Below are 15,988 nucleotides of genomic sequence, written 5' to 3'. Positions count from 1 at the left end.
AAAACTTAAAATTGAATGCTAACAAAAATCATCTTATTGGTTGTAATTTCACTCATGTCCAAATCTCAGTTGTCACTTAACAATTAACAAACAGGAAAATCAGAATAAGCTCTCTTTGAATAAATTTTTCAATAAGCACTTGTCAAATGGGATCATCGTTTTTGGAGCTCTGAGCGTTGTTTTTGCCCTCAGCCTCTCCGTCGAAGTGCTCAACATGGGCATAGGGGTCGTCGACGTACAATTTCATGCTGCAACAACATCTCCTCTATTGCATCGTCGTCATCGTCATCGAAGTCACGCTAGTGGTGTCTTCTCATCGGCATAAGCAGCATGTTCACCGACACGAATTGGCAGAACTCGAGGGAGAAGGAGGAGGGAGTCCACTCCGGCAAGGCTTCGACATCGTCAGAATGAGGCACGCAGCGGAGGAGGAGGAGAGGAGAGTGAGACGGAGTTGGAGACACAAATCGAGTAGGGAGACGTGGTCATTCTTTGACAACGTGGCAAAGATGCTGAATGAAGCGTTTGGAGTGACCGAACACGAAGACTTTGTGGTTGGGGTGGGGAAAATGAAACGAGGAGGGAAGAGGAGGGAGAAGAAAAGAGTGGGTGAATTAGGATTTCTAGAAAAGAGTATTTAAAAATATACTTAATTCTAAGACGGTTATTAGAAAACTGTCTTAGAATGTCAACCTTCTAAGACGATTTTTGCAAAATCGCTGTGGTAAAAAATTTCATATATACTTTTAAAAATGATTTTCAGAATCATCTTAAAAAGTGTGTCCTAAAAATTTATTTTGTAATAGTGTTTCATCCTCAAATCTCAAAATCAATGAAGCAAGCCAATCAATCAAAGAAAAAGTTTTTGAAAAACTGGACAGAAAACAATATAAAAATCCAAAGTTTGTTTTCATACCTTGTACCAGATCCCTTCAAGTCAGATTTCCACAATGCATTAACAACATAAGAAAAGTTTATAAATTTCACCATGTTAAAATTAATTATTTTAAAATTTATAACTCTAATAATAACGTTAATGATAAATGGATAGAAAAATCAAAATGAGTCATTTATAAATATAAATGACTAAATTAAAAGATGAAAAATGTAATAGACCAAAATAATATTTAGAAAAAATATATTTAAACATAACCTAATATAGAGATCATTACAATAAGTTTTGTAATCCCATTTCAGAATAAAAATACAAGTAACATCTTTAGCAAGTTTTTATTATTTTATTTGGAGAAAAATGTGATCTCCTTTCAAGACGGAGCGTAATTATTATATTCCCTCATTAAAAGAAGTTAATACTCCTCCATTTAATAGGATTTCAATTCTCTATTTTTATTTTTTTTTTTGCTTTTATTCCATTACTTCAATACTTCTTACTCAAATTGAGTGGTATATATTTGTTTTATTTGTATTATACACAGTTGATATTAGTTTTAAAAATTTATTTAGTTATTATAATATTGATGTAGAATATTCATTAACTTTGTTGTTAATTAATAATATTTATTAAATAATTTGGTTGACTATTTTAAGTATAGTCCCTTTTAATTATTAATTTTCATCCATAAAGTTTGAAATTTTGTTTAAAAAAATTAAACTCAGTTTTATTGGGATCAACAATTTGTGGGTAGTTTTAAATATTTATTTACAGGTTCATATATATTTGAAACTTTCCACCAAATAATTAAAATGGATATAAAAAACGTCATTGCATTAGGTGTTGATTTTTAATTGTCAAATCACTCGAAAGATAGATTATTCAACAGTATTTTCTAACCATTCTGGATGATTGTATTTTAATTTGGTCATGATAAAAAAAAACATTATAGACTCAACGGTTCAGAAACAAATAAATAAGGAGGAATACCTTACATCACGCCATAAAAAAAAAGGAATTATAAACTTAATTAAACCGTAATTTGAGAAACTACTCTTCACCTCAGTTTAAACTACTACGCGTACGCCATATAATTAATGATATGCAAGTGAATGAGCATTTGAAACTTTCAAATGCTTCCACATAATAATAATAAACTAATAGTACTACTTTTTTATATATTGATAACCCATGTTAGTAGTACTTACAAATTATTGTAAAATGAGAACATGTAACAGGATTAACTAGCATGACAATGATATCTTGGATTGACTAGATCCAACAAGGATCGAGATCTATTAATTCCATGTACGTTTCCGGTAATAATAATTTACTACCTAATCTAGCTTGTATGGTGAACTTTCAATTAAAAATTAAATCCCATGGACTTTCCCAAGTATTTCATTATTAATGTCTTGATGAACGTTTCTTTGCACGAATCGGTCAATTTTATTAGTCTCGGTCCACCACCACCTACTACGTATGAAATAGCATAATATAGTCCTTCTTCTCTTTAAATATAATGGGGCTATTGCAACCCAATGATATTGGTTCTATTCTCTATATCTGTTTGTTCACTAACTATATATTGATTTGTTATCTAGCGTAAGATACCATTTTCATCATTCATTGCATAATATAAATGGCTTCCCGTAAGTATTTCTCTATTGTTATCTATGCTTTTATACTTGGAGCTTTTGCAAATACGGCATTCTCATCATTGTCTCGTGATTACTATGACTACTCGTGCCCTAATGCTTTGAGCACCATTAGAAGTGTTGTGGAGGCTGCGGTGCAGAAAGAGCGCCGTATGGCCGCATCCTTGCTACGCACACACTTCCGTGATTGTTTTGTTAATGTAAGACTTTATGTTTTTTTACTCAATATATGATAGTTTGATGTTAGTTTGTTTAATTTTGTTAAAAATATCAAAATGAGATATTCAAACGGATAATTTTTCTATCTTCCTTTTCTCTTTACTCTTAAAGTTTCATTTTCAAATTACCAGACCAATCTTATATTTCTGTTAACTTAAAACTCTCTATACTAGTGTTATTTATACATGTATAGTAGGTTCTTGATGTAATTTTTGTCTGATGAATCACTTGGTTTTGTAATCATGGTGACTGATCAGGGTTGTGATGGTTCAATTCTACTAGACCCTTCACCAACAATTGACAGCGAAAAGAGTGCAGTTCCTGATTTTCAATCCGACAAAGCATTTAAATTGGTGGATGAGATCAAAGAGGCTGTGGACCAAGCATGTGGAAAACCAGTTGTTTCTTGCGCTGACATATTGACTGTTGCCGCTCGTGACTCTGTCGTTGCGGTTAGTGATACTACACACTACTAATAATAATTAATGATAGAATCCTTATTTGAGCATCTCATCCTTTTAAAATTCTAATTGATGATGAGATATTACAAGATAAAGAGAAATGAGAAATATTGGTTGGTTGTTTGTAAATTATAGATGTCCAAATTTTAACATTTTATTCTATATTTAATTGTGATTAATATTTTGTATTAATTTAGTCGATAGTTCAATTTTTATACCATTCGGCTACCATGGCAAATAGAGCAAGAACTGGTAAACCAAACAATTGTAATAAATTTCTTTTTGATTTTCTGACTCAGTAAATATAAGATGTTTAAATATAAAAAATAGAACTATGAATATTTTACAACATAGTTTTTCATACTTACCTTTACACCAATTAAAAAAAGTATGTCACTATCAATCCTATGCCCGCAGATTAAATTTATTCATAAAAAGTAGGGAAAATGGAACAATCATGGGTGACATAAAACCAACATAAACAAGTTTAACAAAAAACTATAATTAGACATATTTAACTCATCTCTAAGAAAGTGATTACAAATGAAACTTGGGACCAATTCCCACCAAATAAATTCCTGTGAGTGTAAACCATGATCTGCTAACCTACCAGCAAAAAAAAAAAATCCTTTCACGAAAATGTGAAAAGAAATCCACTTAATGAAAGACAAGCATAATAACATAAGAATATTATATGAATAAATGTAACACTATAGTTATTTGAGTGTGATCAAGTGGTTTGATTTAGTCATTTAGACATCCATCCTGCATGACCTAATGAAATTTGAAAGCATATAATAACATAAGAAGTTGTTTTTAATTAGTAACATGTAACATTAACAATTATGTGCATGCCCCATGCAGCTAGGGGGACCAACATGGGAGGTGAGACTGGGGAGAAGAGACTCCACCATAGCAAGCCGTGATGCAGCAAATGCAAACATTCCATCACCATTTTTCAGCCTTTCTGAGCTCATAAGCAACTTCAAGAGCCATGGACTAAACGAGAAGGACCTTGTTGCTCTTTCTGGAGGCCACACAATTGGAAATGCACGTTGTGCAACCTTTAGGGACCACATCTACAATGACTCTAATATCAATCCACATTTTGCAAAAGAGCTCAAATACATTTGTCCTAGAGAAGGAGGTGACTCCAACATTGCTCCTTTGGACCGCACAGCAGCGCAATTTGATTCAGCCTATTTTCGTGACTTGGTTCACAAGAAAGGGCTTCTTCGCTCCGATCAGGAACTGTTCAATGGTGGTTCTACTGATGCATTGGTAAAAAAATATAGCCAAAATACCAAGGTTTTCCGCCAGGACTTCGCAAAATCTATGATTAAGATGGGAAACATAAAGCCTCTTACCGGGAATAGAGGTGAAATTCGTTTGAACTGCAGGAGAGTGAACTAATTCATTACAAAAGTGTAGCATTTAATAAGTATGTGATGTAGGTTAATATGTAGGGCACTAGTAAGTATGGAACATTATTATTTTGCACGAGTTTAATTTAAAATTATTATATTGTAAGTGTTTTGTGTTTACATGTATCCTTCAAGATACAAGATTTGTTTGTTTGTTTTGATTAAAAAGAACTATTCGGATGATATTTTTTTTTTTAAAATACTTGTTTTACATCAGTTTTATCATCTCTTGAGTCTCTTCCTAATAAACAGTTTTAAAGACCGAGAACTAATTAAAAGAAAAAAAAACAAGAAATTTGTGCTTATCCTTAAACCCGAATGCATAAATCAATTTTACATTTTAACTGCACAATGCTCAAAGCCTCAAACCAAAGTCCAAATTCACATAATGAAACTCAAATGTATTGAATAACTAGTTCCTTCCTTGAGTTAGTTAGACCTGCTCACAATGATAATTAGAGTTATTCTGAGTCAGCTTTTTCAATTATTCACTTGTATAAACACAAATAAAGTGAGCTTTTGCTGCTTTTGAAAATTGATTCTCCAACATCCTCTTAATTGTCTACACCTTGAGAGAGATAAAAAAAGAGGATCAAAGATCCAGATAAATGATTGATTTAATTGATAATGTAGTGTGATTAGAAGAAAAAAATAGAGAGAATGATAGGTGTTGATGAAACGTTTGAAATTTATGGGTGTTCAAATATAAAATATTCTTTAGCTTTTTTCTATTCACTTGATTATTCTCTCTCTGTAGAATATGGACATTTCTGATAGTATGAGAGCTTTGCTATCCGACTTGATTTCTTCTTCCTTCAATTGACTGATTCTCCTTTTAAGATAGAGGATAAATAATTAGAGAAATAAGAAATAGAGTAAAAATAAAGTAAATGTTAGGTTGTTTGGTTCAAGACAAATAGATGAGAAATATAATGAAAATAAAATGATAAAATTATAAATAAAAATGCTTTTATACCCCTAACGATACACATTGACTTTTCAATGCATTTAATCAAGTAAAATGCTTCTAAATTGATTAAATGCATATACTTAATTAAGTTTGACAAATATAATAATCGGTGATTTTCTCCTCATAAACTTAAGTCTTAATTATAAATTTGGTTGCTAAATTTTGTATAATAATTGAATTTCATCTCTAAATTTTCAACGCTACATTGGTCCTTTAATTTTCCAAAATGCCTCCCTTCCATCCAAGTCAGGATGATGGTGTCAAGATTGCAAATTTTGGTATTTTTTTGTGAATAGTGATAACTTTTAACGCTACTATATTTATTATTATTATTATTATTATTATTATTATGTTGAAATTAAAAATTGAATAAAATAAACATAATTTAAAAATTAAAATTTTAATAAAGTGTCACTTTGTTAGTCAACACTATTTGTAACGCACCATAGCCACCGCAAACACCATTAAACATCGTCTTTGCACCTTCAAATTCAATGCCAGATAACAAACATGCTATTCTTCCCTCCTTTGGCTGTCTCCACCCTCCACTGTCCGGCGCCACTCTTGGCTTCTTCATGTCGATTTAGATCTAGATCTTTGAATGCCCTGAATGTGGATTCAGATTTAATCCTCCCCAAAACCAATCCAAATGCAGATTTGTATAAACGGGAAGTGTGCCCACTCCAGTGTTTCTGCAAACCACCATACGTCGCCACCGTCGAAAGAAATTGTTTCGTCAAATGCTTGTTTCATCACCCATCATCTCTTTGTCATAGTTTCCTTGACCTTCTCACTCTCTTGGAAACAGCTGCATTTGGTTGTCAAAGGTGATGTTGATACCGCACTAGGTGAAGCTGCATCCAACAACTCGTGAAATTAGAGGAAGCTAAGGTTTTTATTTTTTAACCGTGAGTATTAGTAAATGAAAACCAGCCTAATTCACACACATATTAAATACTTAGATCAAATTTTATTGTCTATAATAATTTTACCTAGCTAGTTCGAGTAAGATTACCTTCTATAAAGAATAATTGTAGTCTACCAAAAATAACAAACATGGAAAAATTCCTTTATCCTATTTCTTGCACAAAGTAATTAAACTTTGAGAAGTTCTTCCTTAGTTCCTCATTCTAACGCCTATAAATATAATAAATGTATCTTTCGGTCATAATGATCTTTTACTAGGTCAAGTCCAACCCTTCCCCCCACCAGGCATCATACAGGGCAGCAACTATCCATCTTAGTTGATGTAACAGTTTGACAGAGTCTGATGAATCACCTGGTCTTTTTTATTTTTTGTGATGGTGATTTAGGACTGTGATGATTCAATCATTTACCCCGCAGATATCGTTGTTATGCAACGAAAAGAATGTGAATATGAATTTTCAATCTGCATGAGGATTTGTAATGGAGAATGAGATCAAGCCGGCTGTTGACACCCAATTGTTTCTTGTTTTGACATATTACGTACATATAAAGAATTACAATGGACACTAAACTAACCCTTTAAGTAAAATAAGAAGTATTCCAAGTTGCAATTTTGATTGTGATATGTAATTGTACAATACTACTTACAACCCTAAATGCATGGTTGTCTGTATATCTAACAGATGGAGCTTAATTGTAAGATTTAGTGTCATTTTTGGTCAATTATATTTTGTAGTTGTTTTATTTTGGTATATTTAGTTATAAAAATTTTATTTTGTCTTTTATGTTTTTAAAATGTATTATTTTGATCTTTTTTCTTTAAAATTTTTGTTAGGAACATTGATGCTTTGTTAACTTTTAAATTTTAAAAAGGAACAAAAATGATACATTTCAAATACATAAAAAAAGATTATAATAAAATTTTTAAAACTTAATGTACAACTATGCTATGCTATTGGAGACAAAAGCGAAGGAGATCAAAGCAAAAGTTGTCTTCGACAAAAGATAAAAACATGATCCTAAATTGTGAGGTTTGAGAGCAAAGACCTACATTGTGGTGCATGGTTAGGCCAAGGAAGTAGAGTATTTTTCATTCAACATCTACAAACTGGTTAGACAAAGATGAAAAGTGCAAAGAGGGGCCAAATGGTACGCTTCATTGGAAAATGATTTTGATTGGCTCAACTGATCAAATCTCATTCACAATTGAATGTTATTGGTCTTTTTCTTCGCCTTCATCAACGCACTATTGTTGATGGTTGCGATGAGACGATTGTTGTCGTTAGGTGAGACGATAATTTCGACTGAGGTTGGTTGTGACGGAGACAAAAAAGTAGGGTTAGGACAACAATCTTTTTGAGTCAATGGTAAGAGGCAAAATGATAAAAGAATGAATCCTTACCTATATTGTGATTAAGAATAATTGATGAATAAATTATTAATGTTATTAAATGATTAAATTAAATGAAGATGATGATGATAATAATAATAATATAATACATTTAAAAAATATAAAAAATTAGCATGAAACTTTTAAAATATAATGTATCAAAAGCAAAACAATTATGAAACATAATGGATAAAAAATGACATTAAACTATTTTTAAATTCAAAAGTTAATATAATACTACATTTCTAATGAAAAATTGAAAAAATGACCAAAATGATATATTTTAAAAACATTAAAGATTGAAATGAAACTTTTAAAACTTAATATATTAAAACGAAAAAATTATGAAACATAATAGACTAAAAGTGACATTAAACTTAATTTTAATTTGAATATATTTCAAATATTACGAGGTCAAAACAACAGGTTGCATAACAAAATAATTTTTTTATTCTACTTTTGATGACAAATACACTCATCTTTTTATATCCATCATACCGATAAAAAAAAAGTATTTTATGTTAGTGATTTGACATGTAAAAGATGTATAAAGGAAATATAAAGATTTAGAAAGAGATTTGTTAAGAAGAATAAAATCTAGTTCAAAGATCACTATTTTAAAAATAATTTTAGGATAAAATCTTTATGGTTTAGTTTATAATTAGTTTAGTTTTTATGTTTTAAAAAATTCAATTTAGTCTTTTATATTTTTAGCGAGTCAATTTGAAACAAACATTGATTTTATATTTTTGAATTAGGATTGTCAACTTGATTATAATTTAAGACTGATTCACCTGCATGAAAATCATAGAAGCTCATTGATGTTTGAAAAAAAAAGATAAACATAGTAAAAAAAAACACATGTAAATACAATCCAACAAGCAATTGAAAAATTAATTAAAAAAAATATTAAGCTCATGAGATGAGTTTTACGCAAATTTTATCATGTTTAACTCCTTTTTAATTCAAACATCCGTTGGATGCCATAGTAAAAAAATGGTTCATAATCACAATTCAAACTCGAAAACAATTATTATTTCATAAGGATTATTTTGAGTTTGAAAGCATAAATAACTGAAATAAAAAATTCAAAATATAAAAGATGAAATTAAATATAATATAAACATAAAGAAAGTCATAAAAATTAATATATTAAAAAAGTGTATTAGAGTCTGCGTTATTATTTCTCCTACTCCTAAATAACCACATGTCCATATCCCAAACGCTTATAATTAACCGCTAAATCAACCTTTCGGTTAACATAATATGGTATATTTTGTCCTTTAAATGTATTAATATTTTAAAAGAATTCTAATTTTTTATATTCATAAAAATCAAATACCATACCAAAAAATTTACAACCAACTGAATAATAGTATGACTGTTGCAATATCTTTCTCTGTCTATATGGCCGTCTATTACCGTAGATTAAATTAATCACATGCGCAGCATAATAGTTTATGTAAATTGCTGTTTCTTGTATAACACTGCATCTAGAAACAAAGTTTTCATTCGTGTGTGCACAGTGCAGTTCGTTTAGCTAGCATTATTTTATTTGGAAAATGAGTATATCAATTAAAAGGTGGAATAGGTTCAGGTATAAAAGAATCGGGTAAAATTTTAATAGCCCTTCCCATTCTTGGCAGGTTTTATTGGATTTGAGAAAATCCACCGGTTATCTATCACACTATTTTATATAATTTCAATTTATTTATATATTTTAAATAAATAATATATTCAGTTATTAATTATATTTTAATTCAAAAATATATAAAAAGTAATCAATAACCAAGAAATTGAAAATTAAAAACACAATAATTGAATTATATTTTTAGTTAAATGTATATTTTTTACTTTTCATTTAATTATTATTATTATAACTTAAATTATATAAAAATTAAACTAATAATTTTATAATTTTAAAATTATAAAAAATAAAACAATAAATATTATATATATATATATATATATATATATATATTAAAATAATTATAGAAAAATATAATGAGACAAGTACGAGTACAAGTATGTGATACTTAGATACCCATCCATGTTGTCATTCCCATTTAAGAAATTTGAGTAATACTTCTTGTACTTGGTAAAAAATGGTATTTTTCTTTAGATACCCATCCATGTTCCCAAGGATTGGGGGTTCTTCATCATGCCTAATCCGTTGTTGGGACTTTGGAAGCTTGAGAAAAATATATACCCATTAATAATTGTTGTTTGTTCTGTTGTGCATGAGAGAGGATAAAAACTGGAGCACAACCACTAATGGATCCAAAAAAAATTTTAATGGTAGACAAAAATAGTTTATAATATTTTTACAAAATAAAAATATCCCTAAATTTTTACAAAATGTATGTCATAACAAAAAATTATCAAAAATACTTAAGCTTATATATATTGTAAGTGTTCTTTATGCATTTGCATTGAAATTGTTTTCATTGTGTTATATATATATATATATATATATATATATATATATATATATATATATATATATATATATATATAAACAATCATTCATCTTCTCTCATGTGATTACACACATCTTCACAAAATTAATTAATGAGAAATTCTTTTAATCCTTTTCTTGCTCTGTTTGAAAATTGGAATGAAATCACTCAAATGAAAATGAGTAGTATAAGTTAATAAATGAATCATTATGCTTTGTTGAATGTCTAGAGAAGTTGAAATGTAAAAATTAGGTTATTATTTTCACCCTCTAAATTTTTAGGTTCAATTTAGTCCTTTTATATTTAAATATTTAATGATCTCTTGATTTATATAACACGTTCAACTTAGTCCCTTTATTTTTAAAATTTCTAACTAGGTCTTTATTTTTTTAAAATAGATTCAATTTGGTCTCATTTTTTAAAAATAGTCAAAGATTACAGAAGAAAAATAAGATCAAATTGAAGTTATTTAAAAAAATAAAGAACCTAATTAAACCTTTTAAAACTAGATGGACCAAATCAAACATAAAAAATCAATTAGAGGATTAAAATAATAATTAAATCTCAAAATTAAAAAGTTAAAGTCTTAAAATTAGAATCAATTAATTTCTCTTTTTTATTTCTTATTTTATTTTATATATTTTAAAAGATTATCTTACAAGAAAAGTATCTATTTTTTTATTGGAGTAATTTTTTATTATACATATATAGGTAAAAAAATTCTAGAGGGACAATTATCTCCACAACTCAAAAGATGGATCCATCTGTGAACACACTATATAAATAAATCTAACATTCACATTTTAATCCAAAACGTTAAGACTTAAATTTATGAGTTTATCTTCATTTATTGTTCAATTTTTTTATTTTTACCTGATATAAAATTTTACCTTACACTTATATTTTAATAGGGTCATCTTCCATTTTTTTAAAACAATTTGTTCAAATTAGTGGTTGATTTATGCTATTTCTTGTATACTCGAGAATCCAATGTATCATGTTATTCCTTTGGTCGAGTTACCTGGAAAACAAAGTGAACTAAGTGAGACATTTTAGCATAAGTTGGGTTGGATTGCCACTTTATAATTTAGGAATTTCAGTTCGCATTTTTTTTTCTTTTACATATTATGATGATTTTAGCTGTCACAAATTATATCTAAAGACTAAATTAGAAAATAAATTTTTAACAGTAAAAAGTCATCACAAATTATAATACAATTATAATTTGCTACCTCACATGCTTAGTTAACAATGTCTTAACCGAGGACTAAAATGAACATTTATTGACTTTGAGAGATTAAAATTAACAAATTTAAATTGAAGAACTGAAACAGACATAATTATATATCTGAGGAACTAAAAATATATTTAACTCAAATTTATCAGGTTGATTCTCATGAAAAAAAAATACTGTATTGTGTGCAGTACATTAACATTCGAAGTGAAGTGGTTAGTGGTAAATTCTCTTCGATTAAAATAAAAAGAAATAACTTGACTTATTACATGCAAGATAAATGTCCAGTAATAGTTTCAAATATGATCTTGTATTCACTCGGATTACACAAAATCACGGTCTAAGGAGAATTTAAACTTATGTAATAAGTTTACTTCGAAAAAAGAAACAGTTTATATTCGTTAAAGCATGTTTCAGAAGCCACGCGTTTTAACTTTGAAGAAAAACGTTATTTTTTTTATTAATTTTTTAAGAAATCATTAAAACATTATAACTGTTTCTTTTTTTTCATTTAATCTAGAAGAATGTATCCAATATATGTTCCCCTTTTACAGTTAACATCATTTTTATCATTATTGGTTGCGGTTGACGTACATATATAATTATCAACTAATACAGTGGACTAAATCAATCACTCAAGTATTCTCTATCATTTTAATTAGGATTACTTAACTCGTAATTTATACCGAAAATGGACGTTTTGCGCGTTGAGGTGAAATGGTCATTTCATAGACTCCGTCCACAGATCACTAGGTACGATATGGTGCAGTTCATTCATATTTTTTTTTAGACCAATAATAAAAAATGGTAGCATTTGTTTTATTTTTCCTTAGCATACACGTCTCACTGCGTCTATAAATACAGAAATTAATGTAGCAATAGTTATAGCAATCCAAATAAATTCCAAAACATAATATATATAGGGTTTAGCATTGATCACTAGGTGACTTGTTATTTCTAATAGCATTGCATACTACTACAAATAGAATGGCATCACATGGGTATTTCTCTGTTCTTGTCCATGCCTTTGTGTTTGCAAGTCTTGCAACCTCAGCTTTCTCACAACTGTCACCTAATTACTATGATTATGCGTGCCCTAATGCTTTGAGCACAATCAAAAGTGTCGTAGAGGCTGCGGTGCAGAAAGAGTACCGTATGGGGGCTTCTTTGCTACGCTTGCACTTCCATGATTGTTTTGTTAACGTAAGACTTTGTGTTTATGTACATCTAGGTTTGAAAACTATACCTTGATAATTAATAATCACATAATCATTTAAAAAAAATATTTATATCTATCTTTTAATTTCAATAACTCAAATAATTTAAATGATTTATATTTACTGTTTTCATTTAATTGTCTCACTTAATATGATTTAATAATCCATATAATTTGAAATTTAACTAACAATTTCTAGGTTTTATAATGATGATTCAGGGTTGTGATGGTTCAATTCTACTAGACCCTTCACCCACCATTGACAGCGAAAAGAATGCATTTGCTAATTTTCAGTCTGTTAGAGGATTTGAAGTGGTTGATGACATCAAGCAAGCTGTGGACGAAGCATGTGGAACACCAGTTGTTTCTTGCGCAGATATATTGGCTGTTGTCGCTCGTGACTCCGTGGTTGCGGTGAGTAATACTGCAGCATTAATTAATACTAATTTTAACCCCAAATGCAATGTATTTATTAACTGTTGCTTATTATATTTAATATTTTCAAAATTAAATGTGTTTAAATCTATAAAAAAAATATGTTTAAAGTCTGGTAATTCAATGTATTGATTTTTGTTTTCAATTCTTGTAATTTTATATACTTTAATATCTGCAATATTCTTTGTTTTTGTTCCTAGCTATACCTTAAACACACACACATATATATGGCTTTTATAATAATTATTATTATGAAAGTATTTTAACGAATTGTGATTAATCTCTGTTATTTCAAATATAGTAAATTTGATTTTATATTCCTACAAAATATTAAAAAATTATGTTTTAGCTTTTACATATTTATTGCTTTTAGTTCTTATCTTTATGTTGCTACAAAATATAAAACGATATTTGTAATCCTTACCATGTGCTACAAAAAGGATAGTAAGAATTGAAAATAAATATATGTATATTATTTACGGAAATATAAAACATATTTAAATCATATTGTCATTATGCTTACAGTTTTGACTTGAATTAGTCGACTGTGAAATACTTATATGTATTACTTAGGATAGGGGATGGGGTATAAGATGGTGAAATGCTGTTTTTTTTCTTCAATAAAAGTCAAAAGCCAAATAAATGTATTAAAATCCGTTATATAAATTTATTATCTAGGGACTCACTGACTCAGTCCGAATATTTACTAGTATTTAGAACTGGTGGATTCTCAATTCACCTATAACTGATCACAAAAGTTTTATTTCGTAATTGTATTTGGGTCAAAGCGCATGTGGGGTGATTATGACAGGCCATATTCTAATGAGAATCGAGAATATAAAACCCTTAAGACATTCGACAGTTTTTTTAATGCATGTTTATAGAGTTTTTTTTGAATACCAACCAAAAATTGTAGTGTTTCTGTTACTCAAGTTCGTATAAATTCATACTATGCCCATGGTGTATTTTTTTTTATCTGACAAATGTAAATTATATTAATAGAGGGGATCCTATTTCTGTAATCTTTCCTTTTCTTTTCTTTTTTGTTTTTTAACCATCTAATACAACCTATATCTCTCTCATGCTGAATAGCACAGATATTTTTTCTTGTAACTTATGAATGGAATATGTTGTGAACAATAATTATTTGCATGCGCCATGCAGTTAGGTGGGCCAACATGGGAGGTGCAACTGGGGAGAAGAGACTCCACCACAGCAAGCAAAGAAGCAGCAGATGCAAACATTCCAGCACCATTTTTCAGCCTCTCTCAACTTATCACCAACTTCAAGAACCATGGTCTTGATGAGAAGGACCTTGTTGTTCTTTCTGGAGGCCACACAATTGGATATGCACGTTGTGTTACATTTAAGGACCATATTTACAATGACTCAAACATTGATCCCAACTTTGCACAATACCTTAAGTACATTTGCCCAAGAAATGGTGGTGACCTCAACCTTGCTCCTTTGGACTCAACAGCAGCGAACTTTGACCTAAACTATTACTCTAATTTGGTTCAAAAGAATGGCCTTCTTCACTCTGATCAGGAACTGTTTAATGGTGGTTCTACTGATGAACTGGTTAAACAGTACAGCTACGATACCGAAGCTTTCTATGTGGAGTTCGCGAATTCGATGGTTAAAATGGGAAATATTCAGCCCCTTACTGGGGATCAAGGTGAAATTCGTGTTAGCTGTAGGAAAGTGAACAACTATTGAAGGAAAATAAGTTGTGATTAGTAGAAATCTGGAGGCTAAAAATCGTTGTGCATTTGTATTTGTGATAATTTAGTATACGTGTTTAAGCCCTGCTTTGATTGTGAGATTATCTGTAAGCGTGGATAAACCATTGTAAAGTTTATGGAATTAATATGTTTAAAAATGGGATTCTTAATTTTGGAAGATACGCTATATGTTTTTCGCCAAGCTGGTGAAGCCTGATTTCAATTTATGTTTATGCTTTAATAAGAGGTTATAGAAAATCAATAAATTATGCTCTATAAATTAGAGACTATTCATGGTGTAATTTTCATTTTTTTTACTCAATTCAGCATGTTACCAAATGATTATCAATATATTCTCTATCTCAATTATGCATTTGATCTTCATCCCTTTAATCCATGAATTTGTAACGGCCTTGTTTTATATATAATTATTGGATTATTGGATGAGATTGAATAGTTTTTACCATTGTCATAATTGTCACGGCTAATACCACTCCTATTGAAACCATCATTGCATAATTGTCACCACTGTTAGAGACAGAGGATTATGGGTACCTTACTTCGAGACAAGGCTCCTTCCAAAAAGGGAATTCTAAGAATAAACTTTTCGTGTATTTCTCATTTCCATGCAACTTTATTATATACTACAGTTTTATAATCACTTGTAACTAAGTCAACAGACTTAACAAACTTATTTGTAACTAACTCAATAGGCTTAACTAACTAATTGCTGATTATTATTATTGTCATTAGTTGCAGTGGTTTCTGTTGATGCTTGCTCCCTTGAAGCTGTTATTAGGTCTCGTAGTCTTGCAGGTACCCTGGTCTTGTGGTTATCCTTTTGGGCTTTTCTGTACTGGACTCTTGATGAGGTATGTTGCTAACAATACCCCCGTCCTCAAACACCACCTTGTCCTCAAGGTGGTATGTGTCACGAAGCTCCTGCCAAGGCTCCCATGTCGTGTCCTCCGAGGGTTGC

General features: G+C 29.7%; 2 protein-coding genes across 2 annotated transcripts; both read left to right on the top strand.

The window, feature by feature from the left end:
* The first annotated feature begins 2,436 nt into the window (after nucleotides 1-2,436).
* On the top strand, nucleotides 2,437-4,848 carry LOC114405998 (peroxidase P7-like). Its single transcript, XM_028368529.1, has 3 exons — nucleotides 2,437-2,750; nucleotides 3,027-3,221; nucleotides 4,095-4,848. The coding sequence occupies exons 1-3, from the start codon at nucleotides 2,535-2,537 to the stop codon at nucleotides 4,641-4,643; spliced, it is 960 nt and encodes a 319-aa protein (XP_028224330.1). The 5' UTR covers nucleotides 2,437-2,534; the 3' UTR covers nucleotides 4,644-4,848.
* Nucleotides 4,849-12,535: 7,687 nt separating this feature from the next.
* LOC114405997 (peroxidase P7-like) lies at nucleotides 12,536-15,211 on the top strand. The gene is made up of 3 exons (XM_028368528.1): nucleotides 12,536-12,837; nucleotides 13,070-13,264; nucleotides 14,450-15,211. The coding sequence occupies exons 1-3, from the start codon at nucleotides 12,622-12,624 to the stop codon at nucleotides 15,002-15,004; spliced, it is 966 nt and encodes a 321-aa protein (XP_028224329.1). The 5' UTR covers nucleotides 12,536-12,621; the 3' UTR covers nucleotides 15,005-15,211.
* The last annotated feature ends 777 nt before the right edge of the window (nucleotides 15,212-15,988 follow it).

Source organism: Glycine soja, chromosome 3 (genome assembly GCF_004193775.1).
Source record: "Glycine soja cultivar W05 chromosome 3, ASM419377v2, whole genome shotgun sequence".
NCBI lineage: Eukaryota > Viridiplantae > Streptophyta > Magnoliopsida > Fabales > Fabaceae > Glycine > Glycine soja.
Note: the sequence above shows the minus strand (reverse complement) of the source record. Positions and strands in the feature narration are given on the sequence as shown.